This window comes from Phoenix dactylifera, chromosome 12 (assembly GCF_009389715.1).
Source record: "Phoenix dactylifera cultivar Barhee BC4 chromosome 12, palm_55x_up_171113_PBpolish2nd_filt_p, whole genome shotgun sequence".
NCBI classification, from domain to species: Eukaryota; Viridiplantae; Streptophyta; class Magnoliopsida; order Arecales; family Arecaceae; genus Phoenix; species Phoenix dactylifera.
Genome location: NC_052403.1, coordinates 6917130 through 6943465, shown reverse-complemented (window position 1 = coordinate 6943465; position 26336 = coordinate 6917130). Strand labels below are relative to the sequence as shown.

The following is a 26336-nucleotide window of genomic DNA, read 5'->3' as shown; positions in this document are numbered from 1 at the left end:
AATTGGAGAATGTATAGGAATAAAAGGTTTTCAAGTTTTAACCTATGTATTGCAATATTTTTCTTAACCAATCATTTATTTGAGTATATGCATTAAACTACCTTCCTAGAAAGGCTGAATGGATATTTTAAAAAAAAACTGAGATAAAATAATTGCTTAACCTTCTCTCCTTCTAATCCATCTATCCTATTTAATAGGTGATAGAATAAATTAATCCTTTTTTCACTTTCTCTCCAACTTTCATCATTTGTACAAATTTAGACTTTTTACGCTGCAACTAAGTTAACTAACATGCGAACGTACCTACCGTCTATTATAGCACAGATCCCCAGGTGCCATAAAAGATGGGAAACCCAGGGCTGCATGGGTTAAATGACCATGGCGGGTGGAGATAGCTTAACTTGGTGTTAAATCTATTCCCTTTTGTCCCTCGGTCCCTTCTCTCTGAAATATCTCTAAGACTCTAACCAAGTTGTTGACTGCCTAATTTTGACCATCCAAGAAGTGGTGGCGTTCGGCCTGGTTAACTAAGTAACCCCGCTAAATTAATGCATGAGATACGATTTTTGACCAGCTCAGCTTAAATAGGTGTTGATTGGCTTCCACCGCTAGTATTCACTATGGGAATTGGCGCCCTAACAAAATCATGTTTTATGCATGAGACATGTTTTTGAGGCATTGATAAAGTTTTTTATTTTATATCTATTTGGCATTAGATGTCTAAGATCCATAAAATTAGTGCATGAGACCTTTTCAATTATTTGGTCAATCAGAGGGGGATTGGGATTTCAATTCCTGAATGAGATTAGGAGATCTCATTCATACGACCGACAGTGATGGATAATGACCATAAAATGATAGTAAACAATTCTCAACTATCGGAGTAGAGACTCCACGTATAAATTATAATAACTGGCAAATAGAGCTGCATATTGGATTGCCTTCTTTGCTGCTCACCATTCACGAGAAATTTTATGGACTGAGTTCGATTTTGCCTCGTTACCTTTATGTCATCTTTTGTCTCTTGATGTTGAGAGTAGTGTTCATGCTAGGCTGGCATGAGCTTATACCAAAAAAAAACGCCTAATTAAATTTTTTCTAACAAAAATGACAAATATTATCATCATATAATAGTGTCTTTGCATGTTCTCTGACTTAACATACACGTATAACTCAGCACGAATCAAGTCATGTTGATAGCTAGACTGCTCAAATCAAACTATGAGTTTGAGTACAGTGGCTAATTAGATGTACAAAATTTATGCCGAGGTCATATGAGATACTTAACAAGGGATCCACTGCCAATATTGAGAGAATAACTTATTTGGGCAAAGATTAACTAAACAAAAATAAATCCACTATTGGCTTGTTAAAGGTATTTGATAATGATTTATTCTGCATATCAAATAGATATATACTATATTTATGATTTTGCAAATATTATTTGAGAAATTATTTTTCCAATGTCTATTGATTTATAGGTCCCTTGGATGCATGTTAGGTTATGGGTTTGAAAGTAACATGCTTATTTTTTCCGAGAACAAACACGGGTTATTGGTTACAGTGGAAGGATAAATTGCAAATCAATATGCACTTACATAGAGGAATTTTATCTCACTTCCCATCTCAGTGGTGTGCTATAACACTATTTTCAATGTATCCGAACTCTAGTGCTGGACTGCTGGTAATACTATTAGAGACAAGGTGTTTGATGGATTGTCGACGAGGATGAAGTGGTCGCTGTTGTTGGCATAGCTTCTGAGATACTGGACACTCAATCTTCAAGTCCCTGCAGTAAATAATGAATGCGATCCTTTCAACTTGCAATACAATTCAAGTATCCAGATTGTTTCGATCATCTACTGATTACATTCCACTGGCTTCAATCTGATACTACATTCCATAACATGAACCATAAACTGACCATGATGGTCGTACAGATGATTGAGAAATTCTAAAAAAGTTTAGGAGCGAAAGCTGTGTTTCCACCCGCCGAGTTCCTCCTCTTCCTCCTCTTCTTTCATCTAACCAAATCCGATAAGAAGGCACCAAAAAGTCTTGGTATGTCATGGACTAATCTGAAAAGAATGTACAAATCATGCATTTGGTAACAAAGTGACTAGTGATGGATACCTCTGTAGTAAATTTGACACCAACTCGAATCTCTCCACAGTAAGTCCCGTCGGCTAGGACAACCCTGTGCTTGCAAGGGCGTAGCTCCCCGATTCCGTTCTCCATGCCCAGAGCAATCACATCCATCACATTGATCCTGCATCACGAAGCCAAAAAAAACTTCTGAGCTCTGAAGGGAAGTAGAGCACTTGAGTCGGCAATGCCTTGCCATCATCGTAGCAACTAGCAAATAGCAAACAATAGTCATGGCGATTGCTTACGTCGCCTCGCCCATGAAGTCATCGGCTGTGAAAGTGTCATGGTCCATAAGTTTGAGGATGAGCTTGTGCTGGTGTTCGCCGCTTGGAGAGTGAACCACAAACTTAAATGTTTCATTCCATGATGGATTGCTTCCTTGGCCTGCACCTCCAGAGTTTCATATCAACATTAGAAGATTGTCATTTCGTTATGGGCAAGCTTTGTTCTATGCAGCATTCTGCTTTCTCGTGCATGCCTATTTTATCTGCAAACTTTCCTTCTATGGTTTGGTGAATGAAAAGGACCCGAGAATTGTCTTTGGTTAGGATGGAGCTGTATCCGTGTTTCTCCAATATCTTAGCAGTGACTGATACCCCAGGTCTAGGTCAAACTCATCATGTTTCAAATGATCCATATTATTGAAGATAAGTTAAATGCCTCTTGGACTAGAGTTTCAAATAAACTTTGAGCAGGAAAGTTGATCTGAATGGATGCAAAGGAGGTTGCTGATATGAGACTATCAAGGTTTCTTATCTTCTCATTCTCCATTTTTAATCTTCCATCCAGATTCTTAATTTATGGATATGCAGTATGGCTGGCCTAGGGCACACTGGCTTGTTAGGTTAGGCTTGGTAGAATGACATGTCTGATCGCCACTCTAGGGTTCATAAGCTTCCACTTAACATGACTTGGTGAACCAACAGCTTCTACCATGAATAAGAGCATGACAAGTCAGTAGATGAATGCTGGTTGTCTGCAATGAGATGGCTGAGCTCCACCTTAATTCAGCAAGCAACTTTTTACTTTATTAGTAGATTGGTGACCACATAAGGTAGAAAAGCTTGCACCATGTATTTTGGGTTGGCCTCATGCAGGTTTTGATAAGTTTGGTGCATACCGCTTTTTCCTCTCCCCACCCCCTCTCCTCAAGGAATCTAAAACCTGAATGTTTGCTTAACTATCAGTTGATCGATGTTTAGCCTGTACACTTGGCATTTTGTGTTTAATCTGTATATATAATTAGATTTGATTTGTATGCAGATATTTCTATTTCATAGAGCTCTTAACCTCTCCCACCTCCAGGTAATTTAAAATCCAGATGTTTATTTGACTATCATTTGGTGTTTGGTATTTACCTGGTTAACATTTTATGTTTTAAATGTACACAATAAGACTTCTTCTTATATGCAGATATTTCTAATTTTCAGAGAGCTACCTATGAGTATGTAGGGTTGGGGGGCTATCGACGAATGAGAATACAATTTTCAATCAACAAGAATTAAACTTAAAATGGTGGTTAATTCGGGGGGGGGGAGATCTTAATTACCCATCTCCTCTTTGTCAGAGTTAGGTTAGCCAGCATTTTACTTATCAGCAAGGTGCATTATGACCGCCAATTTATTGCTAGTTTATCTCATCTTGAGATGAAAAAAGCCTTCTTTGTTTCGAATAATGAACACATTGTCCAACTTACATGCTACAATTGGTAATGAAGTTATCAATAGTGATGATCTTAGCAGATAGCTTTTCAGAAGTCTCAAACCTTCATCCTCATAAATGTCAACCAGAAAAGGGCCTAAGATGATATGCTTTATTGTGTGTGTGTGTGTATTGGGATTATAGCAGTCCTGTTTTATTGATTTGCTAATCAAATATGCTTTGAACTCATAGGTTTTATATGTTTTCCAAACAAAGCTGCATATACCTAAAAAACATACATCTTTTCAACTTGATTCACGTTTATATAGCCAAACAACTTTTTGAGTACCTGAATAAAGACTGAATAGAGTGGGTAGTTTTGGAATTTCAAGAAAACTGAAAAAGCAACTTTCTTGTACTTCTTTAGCTTTAACCAATACACTTTTGAATAAAATTATTCCAAAACCTGCTTATGATTGTTTGGGAACCAAGCAGGGTCGTAATCTAAAACAAATTAAAAACAGGCAGGCTGCTCGTTAGATTTTTCATCTGCACAAACAGATAATTTAAGACAAAAAAATCTAAAAATTTATTTTTTTTCAATTTTTAAAAATTCAATTTTCTAGTTTCATGAATCCTTATATCTCTAAATATGACTGGATATGTTCTCATAGTTTTGACCTACTTCCAACAATTTTTTTTTTTAACATGATTTCATCACACTAGGGAGAGAACATATCTTCAACATCTGATGAACAAGATAACATGTCTATATACATTCTTTGATTTATACATGCACTCCCTCATGGTTCTCTCTTCTTTCTTTAAGAAAAGAAACAATACAAGACAACTAAAAGTGAAAGTATACGTTACAAATAAGATACACAAAAAACCAGGGAAAAGAAAAACTAAATGAGTCTCATCCAGCCATCAAATATTTCCTATTCTTGGAAGTAATACGTGCATTATTGGGTTCTAATAACGATTCATGTAACCAATCTTGGCGATCAATCAGGTAAAAGAAAATCAAAAAAAAAAAAGAAAGAAAGTTTTTACTGCAAGCCATTTATGTGATCAATGGTCACTGCCATTAACCAACCATTTCATTGATTTAATGCAATGATGCAGAAAGAAACTGCTTGGCAGAATAGGAAACCAAAAGGGTGTCTACAGATAACCAGATAAAACGTAACACAATTAAACAGCATACAATCAAATATAAGGATTTTTTTTTTTCCAAGTACTACAAGGAATAGAAATACCAACCTCGGCAGATGCTGCTCTTGCGCTCTTGGCTCCTGTATTGGATCAGCACATACGGATCTGTATCCCCTGTATCCATCAACAAAATGCAAGTAAATTAGAACAATGGAATCAAAATCCTAATCTCTTCCTTACTCTATTTCTATATTCTCAGTGAGATAAGGCGATACCACCTAAGAAATCAGTGGATGCCAGTCCCTTTGCGTCAATCAGCTGCACCTCCAATATCCCCTTCCCCATCTCTCTCTCTCTCTCTCTCTCCCTCTCTCTCCCTCCACAGGATGGGAAGATAAAGGACTCTGTTTCCTCTAGGATGCTTCAAAGTCAAAAGATATTTCGAGTCAGCGTCTGAATGGGTCGTCGATCCTAACGATGAGTTGGTCTCAATACCCTTCCAAATTGTTAGGTTTAAGTTTGAACGTGGAAGAAGAACCCTTTTTGGAGACTGGAGAGGTGACGGGAGTCGGTAAGGCCCGTGGGCGATCTAAATTTTGAGTTGGAAGGTAGGTCGTAACGCCGGCTCCTGGGTCCCACTAACTCAAGGACCGTGCGTTGGGGGGTTGCCGCCGGCGGCGGCGAAGGGGAAAGGGAAGTATTTAACTAAGAAGGACTATCGTGGTTCATGAGAATAATTTTATCTTATTTTCGGGAAACTGATATGTAATACTTTCTAAAATGATTTATATTTGATTTAGTATCTATTTTTAAGAAAAAATTATAAAATATTTTTTTATGTCCTTGATAAATTGAGTACAAGAAAAAAAATATTTTATTTTGATTTCTAGCCCATGAAAAAGTAAATTTTCTATTTTTCTAGAAGATGAAAAATTTATTCCTACATAAAAGCTACTTTTATATCTATTTTATTTGAAATCTTAAATCAAACATGAACTACTTTATTTTGTTCCTTAGCGGAAGCCACCTCGGGCGCCGTAAAGCCGGCTCGTTGCTTGTCCGAGCCCTAAAGTACTGAGCGGAAAGCTGGCCTCTACACACCGGAATCGAGATGGTCGGAACTTCTTCCTTTTCCAGTTGACCATACTTTTCTATCTCCTTTTTTTAAAAAACTAAACGAGTTGTACAATAGAATAGAAATCAAGCCGGTCGAGTCATCGGGTCACTGGATAGTAGTCCAACCACTGGATCAATTTGTCAAATCGATCTATAACTAAAAAATATTTATAAATAAATATAATATTAGAAAAATTATATAATTAGTGATAAATTATCTATTTTAACATTTTTTTTAAATGATATGGATCTAAATTTTTTGATTGTAATATAAATAATAAATAATTATGATCATATTTTTTTTATCGATACATAACATAAAACTATATTTAGAATTCATTATATTTTAAATTATTTTAAATAATAAGTTTTTCAAAATATGTAAAACAAAATTGAAGTATATTTACTTTTTGTTTTCTATCAAATAGATAAAGAACTATTTTTTATGAAAAGAAATTTAGAACTTATTGATGTTTTTAATTATTTTAAATAGTAAGTTTTGAAAAATGTCCAAAATAATAAAATAAAATATATTTTTTATTTTGCATCGAAGAGCATTGGATCATATATTTTACATATCAGATTAGTTTATTTTCAAATTGTCTCTTAGTGGTTAAGAGTCTTATAAGATTATTGGTTTGGACTCCTTTTTTTTTCTTTTTTTTTCCGAAATCGACCAGTTCACTGGTGCCATGACTCTTTTTGGGACATGGCTAATATAATGGATTCTTCTGTTAACCTTCTTAGATACAGACAATGAACGATCATGTCTAAGACAGTTGTTTAGTTGCTACTAAAATTTGGTTGAGTTTCCAAGAAACGCAGTCGTAAGGAAGAAAACGTGAACTTGTAATTCCAAACCCAATTGAAAAATCTACTAGATATTCATTAGTTCAAAGATATAAATTTAAACTCGCATTTGGATGTGGCGGTTTAATTACCTGAAACTTTTTTTTTTCTCGAGGGAACTTACTTGGAACTATTCAAAGGAGTTTTCCAACCACAAAAAAATATGGTCCAGTAGAAAACTTTGTTTAGAAGCCAATTTGGGACATAAATCTAAATCCAACTTCTTGGCAGAGTGTCTAATAGTAAGTGTATGTGAAGTCCTTTCAGTTGTAAAATGGGGTCAGGCAACTTTTGCCGATTGCAACTATTAGTTCGGAAATAAAATTGTCTATTAAATTGATAATAGGTTTCTTTCATTATAACTCATAATGAGCAGGTTGGGTTGGGTGAAATCAACCATGATAATCTTAAACTATTAGTTCGACATGTTTAGCATGTTACTCTAACACATGTAATTCTAGAATTACCATCCTTGATTGCGACACATCATCCTAAATCATGACATATATTGTAAGATTCAAATCAAAAATCATTTTTCATTGTTTTAGAAAATTATAAAGTCCGCATAGCTAGTAGTGTTCTAATCTTATCGCAAAAAATTGGCTGCCGATGGTTACAATTTTTATACGATGAACACTAGTTCGGCTTGTTTAAGAGTAGAATCAATTTTTCTAGCCTTTTGAAGTAAAACATATTTATAAAGAAATTAATAAGATTGCAGATTGGATGGCGGTGTACGTTGCCATCCATACAGAATCTACTCTATAGATGATTACAAGAGATATTCCTTTTGAATTGTCAGATATTTTATTTTCATATGTTTACGGATCTATTTACTCTAAACGGGTTTAATGATTCCTATTTACTATAAAAAAACACTAGTTCTATGATAAAAATGATCTGCATGCAACTAGGTTTGGTTATATCTTTTTTACGAAGAAACGATTGATCTTCTTTCACGACGTCAATCATTAGATTACGTATTGTACGATTTTCAAAATACTCTAAATTTTTTTTTCTCTCCTATTTATCTGCATAGATCTTGAGAATGTAGATCATCACAAGCTTTCACGTGACGCGGCGTTGCAAGCCCACCTGAAAGGGAGAGCTTACCAACCTGCACCACATGAAGGTGGACTCCAGTCTCCAGGTGGAATCGAAAGGTGGAAAGCACGCGCCAAAAGATCTCTCTTTTACCTCTAGATTTTTTTTTCCACTAAAAGGAAAAGGAGACCAAAAGGTTACATGTCAAGGGGGGAGAATATGGCAATATGCAGTGCGAAAAAGGAAAGAAACAGTGCATAACAGAGAAGCACAACTAAGAACAGAAGAAAACTTCAGAACAGCCTCACAATCACAAGCAGAGAAAAAGTCCCTGCCAGAGCCACCCTTCCGAAAATTTCCTCATAAAAAAAAAGCAGAGTATATTTATCGAGCTCGGGGTTTTTTGGGTTGAAATCGCAGGCCCTCGGTTCGCCGAGATTAGAGGAATTTTGTTTCGTCTCCGTGGAACTCTTGGTGGACCGCATGGGCTGCTACCGGTCGTACCCGACGCTGATTTAGCCCCTGCTCGTGACGGGAGCGGTTCTCGTGAAATCGTCCCGCTCCTGCAGCAACGCGACGAACGCTGACACGCCTCTCAAACCTACTCGTTGTCAAAAAAAAATTAAAAATAAAAAGAGTACGAGATCCCCTGAAGGAAACAAAAAAATATAAATAAGCCCTCCTCCGTATGACTGAATCTCACTCCCCATCATAAAATTTCTCCGAATACCCCCTCCGAATCCTCTTTCCCTTCGTTTTCATTGTCTGATGGCGGTTCATCTCTTCTCAACCACCTCCGTTTGACCTCTTCTCGCCTATGCGTTCTTCTATAATTCCACTCCTTTTCTCTTCCCTTTTTCGTTCACCAAGCTCTTTAGGGCGGCAATGAAGTGCTTCCACTTCTCCGCCGCTGGCGATGAGGCGGGGCCCGGGCCGAGGCCTTCCCGGTTCTCCTGGGCGCGCTCCCTCAGCGTCGCCTCGGCTGGGTGGCGGGCCGAGCTCGATCATGGCCCCCGGGATCTCTCGCGACTGGAGGAGGAGGATCTCTCGCCCCCACTCCGCCTCCAGGGGCAGCTGCCGGACGGACTCCGGGCGTTCACGTTCGCCGAGCTGAAGGCGGCGACCAGGGGGTTCAGTCGCGCCCTCCTGATCGGAGAGGGCGGGTTCGGGTGCGTGTACAGAGGCGTCCTTACGGTTCCGGGAGAGGATGACGTCGCTGAGAGCATGGATGTTGCCGTGAAGCAGTTGAATCGAAATGGATTGCAGGCAAAATTTCTTCTTCCCCCACCTTTTTTTTCGTTGATATTTTGTTCTTTTCACTTCATAAATCCTTGATCTTGCGTCTTTTGAGCTGCAATCTGTACTGCTATGACTTGGAAGTGATGGAATGGGATTCGATGGAGAATCTTTGATATTGAAATTTTAGTTTTTATTGCTCGCAGTGTAGTGTTTCAAGAATTCTTAGCGTGATTCGCTTATAGCAGGAGTCAGAATTTTTTCTGATGGATCGTGTTTCTATTTTATTTGATATCTTAATCTTTAGCGTAAATCAATGGATTATATGAATTATGTGTGGCATCACAGACTCTTGATTTTAGAGGATCTTGAAATTTTTGGGCAGTTTGCTGCTTTGAACCTTCTTTAATTTCCGGTCCTTTTGTAATTTACTTGCAATATTCGATATTTGGTGAGCTACTGGATGGGATCTAAATTGAGTTTGGATCCTCTTCAGTTCGTTCATGTGTGGTCTGGAAAGGTCCAATGCAAATTGCTCGATGTCCATCTGTTAGGAACAGCTGATTGGCCTGCACCTCTCCACTCTCCAGTGACTGGAGGAGAGACTCACCAAAATTTGCTCTTTCGACTATTTTGTACATGTCACTGATGCATCTCAGCACTTCCCTTTTTTCTTTCAAGATTTCTCCTCTCACAGTAGATTTCATTCCACAACTGCATAGAGATTTCAGTCCCAATCACTCACTACCTGGCCAACACTATACTAGGGTGATTCAGACAATGACAATCACTTCTTAGGAAATGGTTATTTAGACATAGTACGATCCTTAGCTTAGGAATGAATTTATGTGCTGCTAAAATGTTGTCGGTCCTGGTAGCAAACCCCATTTGATTGTATGCATTGCTTGTTTGCCACAATGGCCGTTGTGCACAATTGCTACTACATTCTTGTCAGAATTTCAGTACGATCTGCTAATAGTTCTCTTTCCCAGTTGATCGATTACCTTTGTTTGCGAATGTGTTGTGCTGGGTTTGAAATTTTTGATTGGTCAAAATATGCATGCATGAATGTATCTTTTTGAATTGGTATTTGTGATGTTTCCTCTACTTATTTACTTTATAGCATCCAGGGACACAGGGAATGGGTTACAGAAGTTAATTTTCTGGGTGTAGTTAAGCATCCCAATCTTGTCAAGTTAGTGGGCTATTGTGCTGAAGATGATGAGAGGGGGATTCAAAGGCTTCTGGTATATGAATTAATGCCCAATAAAAGCTTGGAGGATCACCTATTAGCTCGAGTCACATCAACTCTGTCGTGGGAGCAGAGGTTAAAAATTGCCCAAGATGCTGCACGTGGTTTAGCATATCTCCATGAAGAAATGGATTTTCAGGTAATTTTTCCCACGATGCCTTTTATTGTTATTGTTTGTGCTAGGCTTTCTTAGTTGTGGTTAATGTTATTCTTAATTGCTGGCATCTATAGTTGCGAGAAATTTAGTAAATCATGCAAGTTGATATATAGATCAACAAGTAAGGCTGTACGCTAAAAGTATCTTTTAGCTGACCATTGAGAAACCTCTGAAAGGACAGATGTCCATATCTTTATTAGTCTATAAATGTGGATGCCTGTTCTCTTCAAAGGTCTCGCTCTTCTCCCTCTATTCTACCTTATTTGAAATACATGGTCCATAGAAGACACTGCCTTATGGTTGATACCACTTTCAACTACCTGCATTTTTGTTTTTCTTTAAGGAAAAAATTAAGCCTTGATGGACACTGTCAAATTGGGATGACAAGATCTTAAAAATTTGAAAAAAGAAGTTTGGAAATTTTTGTAGAGGATCCAGTGAAGGAGAATACAGTGATCATCTTATCAGAACATCAGTATTCTCATTATACCATGAAGTTTCTCATATCATTCTCTTTCCAAATATCCCATGCAAGAGAGAGGGTCATTAAACTGACCATGTTTTGCCTGCCACTTTCGATCCTAGTACTTCATGTGAATAGGAAGGCCTATTGATCCATTCATATGCATGCAATAGAGCACCAGGGTAATATTCGAGCAGTTGGTCCATTGACAACTCTTGCCCGAAGAGGCTGCATCGTTTAGTAAAATTTAAATCCTAAGTGATCATATTCACTGAGTTATTATATGATGCCGGTTTTTTTTTTATTTATTTATTTTGCCAACCATATTATATTATTGTTACTATTTTTGCAGCAACTGGTAAGTGGCTGATGATAAGGGCCTTATTAAGCCAAAAAAATTTCTTGTTGAGTGGGTTCTATATATTTAATTTTTTGTTGTCTTTGAAGTTTGTAAGGCTGTCTGGAAGGCAGAAAATCTCTCTCTCTCTCTTTCTGTGCATGCCTTATAAATCATTGCGTCCCTCTGCATATCTGACTATTCCGTGAACCTGCAATTGCCTCATATAACATTTGTCGGACATGACAATACTATCTCAATTTGTGCCTGTCACCTGTTCTGTATTACTTTAGTTTAAAAGCTTTGCAATGCATAGTTGCTAGGTCAAGAAACAAGTGCGAGAAACTATACGAGAAACAAGAGCAGGAAATGAGTAATAAAAATTTGTATAATTCGAGAAATAGGATATTTTGATACAAAACTATACAAATCGTTCATATATTTAGTATAGGATACTTATAAAGTTCAGCAAAACATTAAAATTTCTATTCTAGCCAATATCCACTCCAAACTCCTTAAAAAACTTCAATAAAATGGATAGTTAAAAAAATCTCTTTCTCCACTCATTGCATATACATGCATGCGTATAGATAGAGGGGGTATTTTTTTATCGCATCTACTCATTCACTTCTTCATATTGCACATGGACTTCTTGAATGTAGTATTAATCATAGCAGGGTAAGGTTGTCTAAAGATTTAAATTAGTTTGGGCTATATCACTTATCGAACATGTATGATGTGAAATTGGCTATGATATCTTCCTGTCTTCATTTTCCTCTGATACTTAAGCTTCAAATGTAACATAATATGAAAATTCCTTTTCTGGCCTTGTTGTGTATGCACATATGCAAGTAAAGCTACTTATCGGTCTGCTTTATGTATTACCGTGCAGCTAATATTTCGAGATTTTAAAACCTCAAATATTCTGCTAGATGAAGATTTTAATGCTAAGCTCTCAGACTTCGGGTTTGCCAGACATGGCCCTGCGGAAGGAGTTGGTCATGTTTCGACATCAGTAAGTTGGAGTTTAATTATTTATTTTCCATCATTTGCAATAATTGCAGGAAACTTTGTTAAATTTTTCTTAAGCTTCTGATGCTATTATTTTATGATTTATGTCTGTTTCTGTGTTGCCTTTGCACTAATGCTTATGTATAAGAATTAATATCAAATTAACTCTTTTATTTATACATAAACGAAGAAACTGAGCAAAAGTGCCATCAAAAACATCTTGCTTAACATATATATTGCAAGTATGATGCTGTGTTTGGCTTAAAGCACTCAATATCTTTTACTTAGTTATATATCAAGGCATTAGAATGATGCATATTGTCTGGCTTAAAATTTTGACCAGAATTTAAGCTAAGTGACATCCCTATGTTTTCTAAACCGCTATATCTTTATTTTGAGTTTGCTCTCTGGTCTCTAGGGAGTTAACTGGCAGTTTCTGCTGGTGAGTTATGCACTGGTAAGCCACAAGGTTAATGAACTCTGCACCAAGCCTATTTATTCATCTTAATTTGTGTTTGATTTCATCACTCTCATACACAAATGAACATTTATTGCTGTACTGGATTCTTTGGTGAATATTTTGATTTTCCCCTAGCATTTTTACTATAGTGTGGTCAGGCTTTCCCTGTAGATATTTTCAAGCTAATGGAGAATAATAGGGGTGTTTGGATGTCAGTATAAAATATTCTTGGAATTTTTCCATATAAGGCTGCTGCTGGTAATTAGTTATCGGTGGGAGGAAAGAGATCCTCTGATCAGAGAAACTTAAGATTGCAATATCCCAACTAATGGGGATAGGAAAAATTACCATTTGTGGAATCAGATGTCCAAGATTTTTTGGATTGCAGGCTTCACGGAGGTTGACAGGCAGCATTTTCTTCCTCAAAATCCTTCTCTTCCACCACTTGCTTTCCTCTCTTTTCATCTGAAAGCCTACTTTATCTAGGGATAAGCTATACTTGCATCCAAATAGGCCCTTATTATTGTCATTTTGATCGCATTGATAGGGTGCAATTAATTTTTGCAAGATAGTGTCATCTCCACCACAATAATAATTTTAGCATGTACTTCAGATCCTGCAATTATTTGATCCTTTTTCGAGGATAATGTTCAAGTTGTTTTCACAGCTTATATATCTTGGTACTGCTTCTGGGCAGGTCGTGGGAACTGTTGGCTATGCTGCGCCGGAATATGTCCATACTGGGAGGTTAACTGCTAAAAGTGATGTCTGGAGCTTTGGAGTGGTTCTCTATGAACTCATAACAGGAAGACGGTCTGTGGATAGGAACCTACCAAGAAATGAGCAAAAACTTTTGGATTGGGTGAGACCCTATGCAACAGACCCCAAAAAATTCCACATTATTGTAGATCCACGACTTGAAGGGCAAAACTGTGTACAATCTGTTCGCAAGCTCATAGCTTTGGCAAATAGATGCCTAATGAAGCAACCGAAGTCCCGCCCTAGAATGAGTGAGGTAGTTGAGGTGCTTGATCAAATCATCGAGATCTTGAACGGGGAGGCTGGAGGAGCCATTACAGCTCCCTCGGTCAGGGAGGATGCTACTGATGCAGCAGAAATGTCAAAAGAGAATGCCAATGCTAGGAGTAGGGTCTTTGACATCAGGGAATTGATCAGCCTAAAGAGCAGGTCTGTAGGAAAGTTGGATTGGAGAGCGTTGGCACCAGGGGCTGTGGGGAAGTTGGCAAGAACATGGGGTTAAGGCTGTGGATGAAGGTCACCGTATTTGCTTTCCTCTTCTATGACTTAAATGCATGGGAGGAAGATGGGATCTTTTATGGGGTATGCGATCAAGTGGATACATTAAAAAAGAATAGCAGCATGGCCTATTTATTTTTGTTCCCCCCATCTCTCTCTCTCTCCTTTTTACGTTCAATATGAACATAAGATGGAAAGAGTTGGAAGCTGGGTTATGCATTTTCTGTCATCTATTTTCTTTTGTCAGCGAGCATGTTCTTCTTATTGTTCACTCACTGTACAGAGGTTTCTACCTTCAGTCGACTGTCTTCTTCCGAACTACAAAATATCTCTCATAAGAGCACATGCATAACTTAATTACACGCTGATCTGGGGGCCATGCATCAAAACATGAGCTCATATTGGGAGCAGTGTAATTTTGAGACCCTTTCAAGCTGATCAAAATTTTTTAGTGAAATCTGTCAATCAGTGCTCTATTTTTTCATTTTCTAAAAAGATAATCTGCTGCAGAAATGGTAAGGGCTCATCTTATGTCTGTGGTTTTCAAACTATATAGTTTATATAATTTTATGTCCCCCCCTCTTTAAAGCCAGTATTTTACTTCAGAACACCCACTATAATAACCCCTTGTTCGTCATGTACCACTGAAGCATCCTGGTTATTGCAATCCTAGCAGCGTTCTTTGCCCATGGCAAGCAGGATCGTGCACTAAAGGATAAGGGAAAATAAATTTTCTTTATTTAAGTAGGAAAGCTAATGATCTGGTATTGCTGCGGGCTACTTCTGTTGTCCATACTTGGCTCTGTAGTCATCAAATTCGTTGTGCAGTGACTTTGCTCATCGAATGTACTCAGATCGTCGGAGGCTGTCCATCGCAAAGGGAAACTTGAGACCTTTGTGGCACACTGCACATCGGCCCAAGGGTGGTCAACCTCAGTTTTTATGGGTCTGCTAAGAATATGTTGGAAGCAAGGAAACCACTGGAAAAACTTGTGAGCGCATGGGAGGGGCTATCCCATGCAAGACGTGCTGGAGGCTGATGGGATTATTCTAGAGGGGAACTCAGCCTAGCTCAAAGGGGCGGGAGAAGATGGAGCATCCACTTCTGGACGACATGCGATGGATGCTACGGAAGTGCCGGGCTATCTAGATCAGGCATGTCCTTGGGAGGCGAACCAAACTGCAGATTGGGTCGTCTTATACACTGCTTAGCACTTCGGAGAGTTTCTATAGATCCAGCAGTCTTCAGCTTCTTTTGCTTTCTATAGCTTTCTTGATAGTGATGTAGCTGGTTGTGCTCATGCGAGAGCAGTATGAGCAGCCAGCTCAACAAAAAAAAAAAAAAAAAAAAAAAAGCTTTACTCAAGATGTTAGAACTCTTGGCCATTATGTTTTTTTTTTTTTAGCTTTCAGTGCTAATGTCCTAGAATTTTCCTCTTTCACTGTTAAAAAAATGCTTCGTAAAACTTTTATTTTTTTAGGGAAGGAGCCAAATTGACGGTGTTGTTCCAAGTTAATATCCTAAAAACCCAGTCTATGACATCAAAAACCCAATCAGATCCAGAGGCGGGACTGCGCTTGAACCGGATTTTAAACCCCTACAGCACCATTAGACTTGTTCCTTTTCCCATTTTCTTTTACCTGACGCCATCTTTTCAGTATATGGGAGTACTAATTGGATTATGGTCTTATGATGGTGCATTCACAGAAGGGCTTCATATGATGCTGAGTGGGGATCAAAGTTACCGGAGCTCCAGGCAAGTATGAATCTATATGTTTTTGTGCTTCTGAAATGATTGTGTATCGTGCCTTGCTTTGCTGCTTCTTGCAGCGGTTGGGTTGCTCTTCCCCATGTTGCTTTTTTGGGGGGTCATATATATCAATGAGAGTGTTGAATTATATTGTAGTTCCTCGGACAAATGCTTCTATAGCTCTGAAATTTAAACCAGGATGCAATGGAAGAAATTCTTTAATGCCTTCTGGCCTCGTGTAAGTGGTTCGGCCGAATGTAGGTCAATTATATGGTTGAATTTGCATTCAGCTAGCTTTCAATGCCGCAGGCATTTCCGGGCAGGGTATTTGTTGGACCACGTTTGGATGCATGTTCAGGTTGCCTAGCGAAGTTGGCAATCCAGCTAGCCTATTATGAATCTATAACCTATATTGAAGCGGCAGTGTTCAGCTTAACCACCATACCATTTCATCATAATGGATTCATATGGGTGTGATAGGTGGGTATGAGCGTTTTCTCATTTTTCATTTATTACAAAGTCATTATGTGTTTCCGTTTCATGTGTTTCTTTTGAAATTCAAGATTTAAAGTATGATGTAATATTTTTAAAAAGGGCGCCTGCTGCAATACATAGGCGAGCAAGGTAACAAACAATATATCTCGTGCGTGAATTACGCCCGCTTCTTAGTTGCGTGGATTTATTGGGATGTCGCATTTATTAGAAAACAAGTAGCAATCAGGGCAGCTAGGATGCAGATAGCTAGATGGTAAGTTTTAATTGGTCGGTTTATCTCGTTATATCTATTTTTTTGGAGAAAAAGTATCAGTATTAGATGATTATTTATTCTGATATTTAGTCGTGCAAAGGATACATGAGTACAAATGACCGATACCATGTTCGATAACAGCTTCAATATTAATTACCATTTGCTAGTAATGTTATCGCTGGTAATAACATTTGTCCCTGTTGCTGGAAATTGGACTCGGGGGTAATCTTCGGTCGAGGTAGAGGGAGCTGCGGGTCCCCACGGCGGGGCGGCGACCAGTCGGCGGGCGGCGTCCTTCGTCTGGGGTGGCCGGAGAGAGGGAGCTGGGGGTCCTCACGGCGGGGCAGCGATCCGTCAGCGGGCGGCGTCCTCCGTCTGGGGTGGCCGGACAGAGGGAGCTGGGGGTCCTCACGGCGGGGCAGCGATCCGTCAGCGGGTGGCGTCCTCCGTCTGGGTGCCTGCAGACAAGCCGGTGGCCGGGTTTTCCGGTGCCGGCCCTCCGACGCTCAAGTCAGAGAGAGGGCAGATAGTGTAAGGAGGAGATGAACAGTGCTTGTAAGGCGCGGAATTTTCCAACCCCCTCCTGAGAAGCTAAGGCTCCCTTTTATAGGTGGGGGTCGGTTTACCTGTGATGTAACAGGGCGAGGCCATAGTACGGCTCGGCATGTGGCTCAGGTCGGCGCATGGTCAGGCGAATCATTGTGCTGATGTCGGCGGTGAGGGCGTCGTACGACCCGAACCAGTACGCTACCAGGCGAATCATTGCATTGGTGTCGGAGGTATGGCCGAGATCAGAGACTTATCATGGTTGACCAGACTCTGCTGGGCTAACTTGCCGTGGAGAGCCGAGGATCCGTAGATGTCAGGAGCCATGCGCATTAATGGTGGAGTAAGCCGGAGATCCGCATTAATGGTGGAGTAAGCCGGAGATCCACATTAATTGTAGAGTGAACCGGAGGGTTACAGCGGCCATGCGCAATAAATGCTGAAGCAGTGGCAGGGTATGGTCCTCAGTTGGACCTCGGAGGAGTACGGCCGTAGTAGGTGGCTGACAAGGGTAGACCTTGAGCGTCAGGATTTTCCTAGGTCGGAGGTCTCGAGGTCGGGCGTTCCGAGGTCGGACGCCGACTTCGGCTGTTTAGGGTCGACGATTGTGCGGCTTCTTGGGGGCATTTGTGTCACTTGGGGGGAAAAATCTTATTCCCCCAACAGTCCCCAACCCAATTTGTTATCGTGCCTTGCTTTGCTGCTTCTGAAATGATTGTGTATCGTAAGAATCTATATATTTTTGTGCTTCTGAAATGATTGTGTATCGTGCCTTGCTTTGCTGCTTCTTGCAGTGGTTGGGTTGCTCTTCCCCATGTTGCTTTTTTGGGGGGTCATATATATCAATGAGAGTGTTGAATTATATTGTAGTTCCTCGGACAAATGCTTCTATAGCTCTGAAATTTAAACCAGGATGCAATGGAAGAAATTCTCTAATGCCTTCTGGCCTCGTGTAAGTGGTTCGGCCGAATGTAGGTCAATTATATGGTTGAATTTGCATTCAGCTAGCTTTCAATGCCGCAGGCATTTCCGGGCAGGGTATTTATTGGACCACGTTTGGATGCATGTTCAGGTTGCCTAGCGAAGTTGGCAATCCAGCTAGCCTATTATGAATCTATAACCTATATTGAAGCGGCAGTGTTCAGCTTAACCACCATACCATTTCGTCATAATGGATTCATATGGGTGTGATAGGTGGGTATGAGCGTTTTCTCATTTTTCATTTATTACAAAGTCATTATGTGTCTCCGTTTCATGTGTTTCTTTTGAAATTCAAGATTTAAAGTATGATGTAATATTTTTAAAAAGGGCGCCTGCTGCAATACATAGGCGAGCAAGGTAACAAACAATATATCTCGTGCGTGAATTACGCCCGCTTCTTAGTTGCGTGGATTTATTTGGATGTCGCATTTATTAGAAAACAAGTAGCAATCAGGGCAGCTAGGATGCAGATAGCTAGATGGTAAGTTTTAATTGGTCGGTTTATCTCGTTATATCTATTTTTTTGGAGAAAAAGTATCAGTATTAGATGATTATTTATTCTGATATCTAGTCATGCAAAGGATACATGAGTACAAATGACCGATACCATGTTCGATAACAGCTTCAATATTAATTACCATTTGCTAGTAATGTTATCGCTGGTAATAACATTAGTCCCCAACCCAATTTGTTAAGGATGCCCACTTGTTTGCAAAGTGAGGTAGGTTTGCTCTGCCTTTCAAGCGCACATTGTGCTAATCTTCCTAGTTTAAGCGGTAAATATTGCTCAAAGCTGCCATCGAAATAATCTGTTGCCGAACGCATTGCTCCGGGGAGGTAAAAAATCTTAGTTTTTGTGTGTCACAGGGACATTAAAATGGTACCAAAAAAAAAAAAAAAAATTTGTCAACACCATTGGGTTAAAATAGTGTAGCGGCGCAAATTGGTGCAGCTCTCTTTATCCGAGGTGATTTTGGGTTTGAATCTCAATGATCCCTTTTTCTAAATATTTTGATCTAGATGATTCTAATAAATGAAACTCCTACAATTGACTGCTTTATCATGGAAGATAAAGAAAATTAATAAAGTGGATGCACTACGGTGGAAAAATTATAAAAAAAAGGAGGGAAGAGCCGACCAATTATAAACTTCGTTGTGGCCCATGAATCCAGGACGTTATCCGGGGGTTCCGGATTCACCGAATTAGACGCGAGTAGACCGGTCCACCACCGTCTGCATTGAGGACCACAGCATGGACCATAAATGTGACCTAACCCAGTCCCTCAGATCCCGAATGGGTTTCACGTGATCCTGCCGTACCTTCCTCCTCGTGCCACGCCATTAGCTCAAACGCAAAACCAGAAGTGGGGCTGCCGCTCAGCATTTACGATGATGCAACGAGAGATAACTCGACGCTGCTCCGTCTGACACCCCAACCGGCAGGATTCGCTGAGATGCCACGCTGCTCCTTGTGGGGCCCACGGGGGGACCATGCATGTGAGACCGACGACAGGGTCCGCCTCGGGCTGTCCGGGCGGCGACGAGGGAGCTGCAGGGCGGGGACCGGAGGGCAGATGGGCGCCTCTCCGCGTACTTCCCTTCTTCTACCGATCGAAGAGGTGGGACCCGCGTTGCAGGAGACGACGTTACCGCTCCCTGACACCTTGAGAGGAGTGGCCGGGAGGTCGAGTCCCCATCGCGTTGTCGCCTTGTGCCGCGAAACACGGACTACAGTCTCCTCCACCTCCCCACGCCTCTGCAACCACACACCTCCTCACTCTCTCTCTCTCTCTCTCTCTCTCTCTAATGATGGCGCTCACTAGAGGGAGACGAAGATCCCGTCCGTACCGGGGCGGGGATCGCTGACTCCTCCCACTCTCCAGCTCCAGTCTAATTCCTATTAGGAAGATAAAGAGTTGTCGGTACCCAGAGGGATTTACGAGGGAGTCGAGATTAAGGTCAAAAATGAAAAATGGAGACGGCGACCCGACTGCTTTTTATCTTTTTTTGACCGGCTTTTGCCGTTTGGCTCCTCGGTGGGATTCGCCGACCATTCAGAAGTTCTGAGACCCTACGTTAATGGAGGAGGGGAAGTTAAGTACTTAGTAGTTAAGTTAACCCCCCGCACCAGTCCCGGTGGCATATAAATAATTGCTTAACGCCAATAATTAGGCGAGCGCCACCTCGAACCCCGCGGACCATCCCCTCCGGTTAACCTACCCCACTTTCCCCCCTCTGTTTTTTTCCTTCTCCTGTTCCTCCCCCGCCCCCGTAAATCTTATTCTAAAATATCGTCTGGGATCGCCAGCTTTACCGTTATGCCAAGGCGGACGCATCAGCTGTCTAGTCGCAGGCAGCAAGCAGCTATCTTTACAACGTGTTATTAGCTGATTGGTTGAAATATGGACCCCGGTAGGACTGTGCGAGCAGGAACGAGCCACGTCATCGAAGAATGGTGGCCGGTGTCCAGGTCGGGCAAGGGATTCGCTTTTTCCGGCATTCTCCCGCCCACCCATCCCTGGTTACCACGAAAAGACGTAACGGAGGAATTTATGCGTGTGTGCGTGTTGTTTTTTTTGTTTTTGTTTCTGGAAATATCTATTGGATCTTGATGGGAAAGGGATGAGGCTGGCTCATCCTCGTGTTCCCCGGGATGACGTCAGCACATTCCCAAGTCTTGTCCGAGTTACCGAGTCGTCCCCCACCCTACCCGCAACCCTTCCTCTTTTCCCTTGGCGTGCCCTTCCTTTGCGCTGCTGTCAGGGGCCCTCTCTCCCTTCCCTTCCCTCCTTCTTACCCGCTCCCATTCTCCCCTTTCCCTTTCCTCTCTTCGCCTTTCTACTATTCCCTCTCATCATCATCTCTCTAAGCTTCCCATCTCTCGTTACTTTTCGCCCTTTGCTCCTCCTTCTTGGCCTCTGGATTTGAAGGAAGACGGCGCCGGAAATTTTTTGCAGCCGTAAGAGATCTCTCTCCCTCTCTCTCTCTCTCTCTCTCGCCGTTTTACTTGTGGTTATCTATCATTTATTTTAAAGACAACATCAAATCAATCAAATCCTTGGGAAAAGAATGTGGTAAGTTCTCCCCCCGCCCCTCCTTTCTTTTTTGTTGGGTTTGGAAGGGGCTAATCCCTAAGTTCTACTCTGTCCCCTCGCGGTCTGTCTCCAACTAGAATCGAACCTCTGCCCTCTTATGCAAATGGTTAGGGGTGATACCGCGGGAGCAAGCGTGCGGTGGTTGAATGTAGGAAGTTTACCTGGTGCTCTGTTTTCTCTCTTTGTTCTGCTTTGTACTTTAATGTAATTTAACTGCACCAGTTCGTGTCTTTTCGAGAATTTGGAAATGATCAAGCTCACGAGGATGGAGAAGCATGGCGTCTTGGGCTAAACTGGTTCATGTCTTCGCCATGTATGTATGTGGAGTACTTTTTTTGCATAGTTCTTAACCACTTTTCTAGCTTTCTAAGGTTGCTTTCACCGCGAGAAATTTAGCTTGTAATATAACAATATTTCCTGTCAACTAAAACTTGCTCCCGTATCTCTCTTCGATCCACCACGGATCCATGTCGTGTCGCTTATTCCTTTATTCCGGCAATTTAATAAAAAAAATGATTGTCGGATTGGACCGAGTGGACCCGCGGATCCTGATTTATTTTAAGTCTTCATGGGATACGGATCTTGTGTTGTTGTTGTTAAGTTAGCTTAATCTGATGTTGATGCTCATATAAAAATCTTGCAAATCTCTGTTCTTGATGACAGATCCACCAGCTAATATTAAGATGGGAAGGAGAAAAGTTTAGTACCACAGCGAGTTGTGTGACTGTTTTGTGATACATGCTTGCTTTTTCCCACAAATAGCGCTCTCTCTCTCTCTCTCTGTCTACTGAACTATTATTACATGTTTATACATAATAATATATATAACCATTGGTGATGTTGGGCCGTTTCCGTAGATAAGCATTTCTTTGGACGCATGCTGCGTTCCTGCTAAGCAAAATATGTGTTAATCCCTGTTTCCATTTTGCTAAATAATCATATAACCATGTTGCACGTCGGAGAGAGCCATTTCTGAATACTTGTCCGCATCCATCTCTTCATCTTCGCTGTATTGCCATGTTTCGTACAGACAGGAAGCCATCACAATCCCTTGCTTAACGATTTGGTTCTCTATAAAACTATTCAACACTGTGCGGAAGTGTTGATATACATGTTTCATTATTCAGCAGTTGTTGTTACTGTTTCCATGACGCTCGCTACCTGGTGTAATCGACTGATCATGTGACTGTGGGTGGTCTGAAATCAAGTCCTCGAAGCCCTTCGGATCTTCAAATTTTTCCAATGGATGTGGTCTCTAATAGACAGATATTGAAAGCAACAACTGCTTCCCAACAATCGAAAATTCCTCATCTATTTAGCCTAATCTCTCTCTCTCTCTCTCTCTCTCTCTCTCTCTCTCTCTCTATCTATATATATATATATATATATATATATATATATTGCTAGTATTTCATGGTTGTAAATATCTGGATGATTTGTCTCTATCAACCCGTTTTGTTTCTGAAGCATTAGGATTCTTGCAGCAGCTGTTATCAGGTGAATATACTCTGGCTATGAGGAATTTGAGGGGATGGGTGGTGGCCACCGCAAATGAAGGAGAGGCAGCGCTGGAGAGCTGAAGAGGATGCAGTTCTGTGCGCATACGTGAAGCAGTATGGAGCCCGGGAGTGGAACCTTGTGTCGCAGCGAATGAATGTGCCTCTCAACAGGGATGCGAAATCCTGCTTGGAGAGGTGGAAGAACTACCTTAAGCCTGGGATCAAGAAGGGCTCTCTAACCGAGGAGGAGCAGCGCCTTGTGATCAAGCTCCAGGCCAAGCACGGTAACAAGTGGAAGAGGATTGCTGCCGAGGTCCCGGGCCGCACCGCCAAGAGGCTTGGCAAGTGGTGGGAAGTCTTCAAGGAGAAGCAGCAGAGGGAGCAGAGAGAGAGCAGCAAGCCTGCTGTGGGCGCGTTCGAGCAGGGAAACTACGATCGGATCCTCGAGAACTTTGCAGAGAAGCTGGTTAAAGAGCGCCGGATCACCCCGTTGCTCATGGCCGCACCATTGCTTCCTCCATGGCTTTCCAACTCCAACAGCTCCCACAGACCGTCCTCGCCTTCTGTCGCTCTCACTCTCTCGCCTTCCGCCGCGCCTCCTGCTTCGATGCCCTGGCTTCAAACAGATCGAGGAGCAGATAACAGCAAGGGCTTGGCCGGTTCGCAGCAGAACATCGTACCAGGAGTTCCTTCGGTCGGGGTCAGGTGGTCTCCGAGCTGTTAGAGTGCTGCAGGGAGCTGGAAGAAGGGCATCGAGCTTGGGCGGTGCACAAGAAGGAAGCGGCATGGAGGCTGAAGAGGGTCGAGCTGCAGCTGGAGTCGGAGAAGGCTTGCAAGAGGAGGGAGAAGATGGAGGAGATTGAGGCCAAGGTGAGGGCGCTTCGGGAGGAGCAGCAGCTGGCGCTGGAGAGGATTGAAGCAGAGTACAAGGAGCAGCTTCTAGGATTGAGGAGGGATGCTGAAGCCAAGGAACAGAAACTAGCGGAGCAGTGGGCTGCGAAGCACGTGCGGCTGACCAAGTTTCTTGACCAGATGGGCTGTCGTCAATGGTCGGGGACCGAGATCAATGGTCGGTGAGGTGAAATCATGGTAGGAGGAAGGCATTTGGGGTCTCTCCAAGTCTTCCTTGTGTGATCGTTCTCTTCTCTTTATAGAACTGAGCACTAGTTGATGAATTAATGTATTGTTGTGGTCTAGACCAATCAGTATGATATTGTTCTTAGTTTTGTCAATGGAACAAAGAAAAAACAGCCATGCTTTGTCTTGCCCTTATATCTCAAACTATTTTGAAGTACAGTAAGGTTATCTTTCAATGGTTCAATCTTGTTCCATTCAATTATCCTTTTATTGTATGTGATCTCTGAGGTTGGGCTGCTAGCGGCGCCTAGCAAGCTGGTTTCCTTGAAGAACTTTGACAGAAGTTGGAAGACAGAATCCACCTCCATATAGATGAGAGATCTGGCTGTAGAGGTTGCATGGTATTTTGATTGGGAGACAGTTATGAGGAAAGAGCTCGAAAAACAAAGCTCCTACTCCATGGAAATGGTCTGTCTCTGATAAATGCACGGAATGTACATCCTGTTCCTTTGATCTGTTTATATTGCTGTAATGGTCCTGGCTCCCTGCTGAAAAAGCTTTCCACCACTTACAGTTATGTAAAAAGAACAAGAAGAGGAACGAGAATGGATCTCTTCCATCGTGCATTTGCTGCAGCTGTTCAAAATGGATCTGTTGTCGGTTATATATGATATTATGATTACCTTGGCTTCATTTGTTGCAATTAATACAATGAAACAATTAGAAAGGACAAAAAAAAACAATGGCATAATAATCCTCTTCCTATTATTATGTTTTTGGTTTTATGGCAGTTGGGGAATTGTTGAAGGATTAAGTAAAAACTATGATATTAGATCTTATTTTTGTCAACTCGCTCGCGCGATGAAGATTAGGATGATCTTTTGAACAGACAAGAAAGGGTTTGACAAATTTGGCTCTGAATGATAAACTGTTGCATGTCATGGGGTTTTATGCTGTTTAATCATGTATGGAGGAATATAAGTAAGTGTTATAGGAGGCAGTCTCCTCAGAGGGAGCAATCTGTTGCTCGGATGTAGATTTCCCATCAAAGCGATCAAAATCTTGTGGAGTTTCTGATATTTTGGAGTTTCCTGTTTTCTTCTGAGTTTATAGTTTTTCCCCAAAATTTGTTGATACATATTAATTTCTACTCGGATTCCTACCTTCTATGAATCAATCACAACAAGCAGAAAAGAAAAGCCAGTCATGATTAACCAAATTATGCAAGATGAAATAAGACTTCTATCTCTAGACGATGGCTTTATGCAAGATGAAATGAAGAACGCAAGGAAAAAAGAAAAGGAGAGAGGAAGAGGAGAGAGATGTAGTGCCCAATACCCTTGTTGATACTCTATTCTTGATTGCAAGAGATTAAGCAAGAATGAGAGGTAGGATTTTGGAGACTGGATGGAAGTAGAAGAAAGCATGGTTTGAGGACGAAGGATGGTATTTCAAGTAGAAATTATGATAGAATCTCTCCTATACTTGATGGTTTGTCACTATTTTCAATCTTGGATTTTGGAAAGAATAGGGGATATTTATAGAGATGAGTTTTTTAAATGTCAGGATTTAATCAGGGATATAAATCTAAGGGTTGTTATGAAATGCTAGATAGCTAAATTCTATTAGTCAAAGTATTGGTAAAAGATGGATGATATGGCTAGGTTGAAGGGTTAGATGTAGAAAAGTTGTGTTTCTTATATGCTTTTAGAATTCAATAGTTAGACTTATGCATGGAATATTTTCTGAACCATGTAAATCATATTTATTCTCAAAAAACCATGTAAATCCTATTGAATTATTCCCTTGTGAAAAGTAAGGAGGCTGTTTATTCTCATCAAAGTTGTCCAATTTTTTAAGTGATTACCTTCCAATTGCCTGAATTAAGCATTCATAGGTTGTTTGGATCCCTAAAAATAGCCTAGGTAATTAAAATTTAAAAATATGGACTACAGGTATACGCATTTTGATCAATGACTCAGACTTTATTTTCCTATATGACATCATAAATGGATCAAGATGTTTTGATTGGAAAATTGAATTACGAAAAGATGTTTGCTCTTCCTTCCGATCTAAACAGTTAAACCTTGAAGCTTTGCTGCATGTTGAGCCTCGAGGCATATTTCCTTCTTTCCATGGAAACCTTGGTTCCAAAATTTCATTTTCTTTTTCTCCTTCACATTTTATTTCTTCTTTTTTTTTTACTGCAAAAAGTTGTCATTCCTAGCATGCTCCTACTCTTATGCCTCTTTGATTTGCTTGTATTTATAATTTTATGTTGATAACTTTTGTTATTTTAGTATTTTTTACCTTTCAGAATATCTGAAAGCTAAAGGAATCTAGACATTTTTATTTTGATACAACAGTGCCTCACGCATGTATGACCGTAGCAAACAAAATTAGAAAAAACAAAAAAGCTGTTGATGAGAATAAAAAACACCTACTTGGTTCTCCCAAAAGAACCCTCCCAAAAAAAGCCACCCAATCAGCCGCACTGTTCGTCTTCCACA

At 40.7% G+C, this 26336-nt stretch overlaps 2 protein-coding genes and 1 pseudogene across 7 annotated transcripts; 2 read left to right on the top strand and 1 right to left on the bottom strand.

Moving 5' to 3' along the window:
- Positions 1–1510: 1510 nt before the first annotated feature.
- Positions 1511–5637, bottom strand: LOC103696986 (elicitor-responsive protein 1). Of its 6 annotated transcripts, XM_026801252.2 has the most exons (6): positions 5223–5634; positions 5056–5121; positions 2394–2538; positions 2134–2269; positions 1925–2024; positions 1518–1789 (listed from the first exon to the last, which is right to left on the bottom strand). In XM_026801252.2, the coding sequence occupies exons 1-5, from the start codon at positions 5290–5292 to the stop codon at positions 1965–1967; spliced, it is 477 nt and encodes a 158-aa protein (XP_026657053.1). In that variant the 5' UTR covers positions 5293–5634; the 3' UTR covers positions 1518–1789; positions 1925–1964. The 6 variants fall into 6 exon arrangements, with proteins under 6 accessions (XP_026657059.1, XP_026657053.1, XP_008776962.1 ...); XM_026801258.2 differs by lacking the exon at positions 1925–2024 and having other exon boundaries at positions 1511–1789; positions 5223–5637; XM_008778740.3 differs by having other exon boundaries at positions 1788–2024.
- Positions 5638–8308: 2671 nt separating this feature from the next.
- LOC103698931 (serine/threonine-protein kinase PCRK1) lies at positions 8309–14594 on the top strand. Its single transcript, XM_008780980.4, has 4 exons — positions 8309–9222; positions 10323–10583; positions 12294–12416; positions 13570–14594. Exons 1-4 carry the CDS (start codon positions 8842–8844, stop codon positions 14131–14133), a joined length of 1329 nt encoding a protein of 442 aa, XP_008779202.1. The 5' UTR covers positions 8309–8841; the 3' UTR covers positions 14134–14594.
- Positions 14595–21120: 6526 nt separating this feature from the next.
- LOC103696914 lies at positions 21121–24080 on the top strand (annotated as a pseudogene).
- The last annotated feature ends 2256 nt before the right edge of the window (positions 24081–26336 follow it).

What these genes read in the sequence shown, in the direction of transcription:
- LOC103696986 (XM_026801252.2), bottom strand. Translation starts at nt 5,292, where the DNA reads ATGGGGAAGGGGATATTGGAGGTGCAGCTGATTGACGCAAAGGGACTG. An exon ending in ATCCACTGATTTCTTAGGTG is followed by an intron (nt 5,122 to 5,222) that starts GTATCGCCTTAT and finishes TGATGGATACAG; the next exon opens with GGGATACAGATCCGTATGTG. An exon ending in CAAGAGCAGCATCTGCCGAG is followed by an intron (nt 2,539 to 5,055) that starts GTTGGTATTTCT and finishes GAAACTCTGGAG; the next exon opens with GTGCAGGCCAAGGAAGCAAT.
- LOC103698931 (XM_008780980.4), top strand. Translation starts at nt 8,842, where the DNA reads ATGAAGTGCTTCCACTTCTCCGCCGCTGGCGATGAGGCGGGGCCCGGG. An exon ending in ATGAAGAAATGGATTTTCAG is followed by an intron (nt 10,584 to 12,293) that starts GTAATTTTTCCC and finishes ATTACCGTGCAG; the next exon opens with CTAATATTTCGAGATTTTAA. An exon ending in TTGGTCATGTTTCGACATCA is followed by an intron (nt 12,417 to 13,569) that starts GTAAGTTGGAGT and finishes GCTTCTGGGCAG; the next exon opens with GTCGTGGGAACTGTTGGCTA.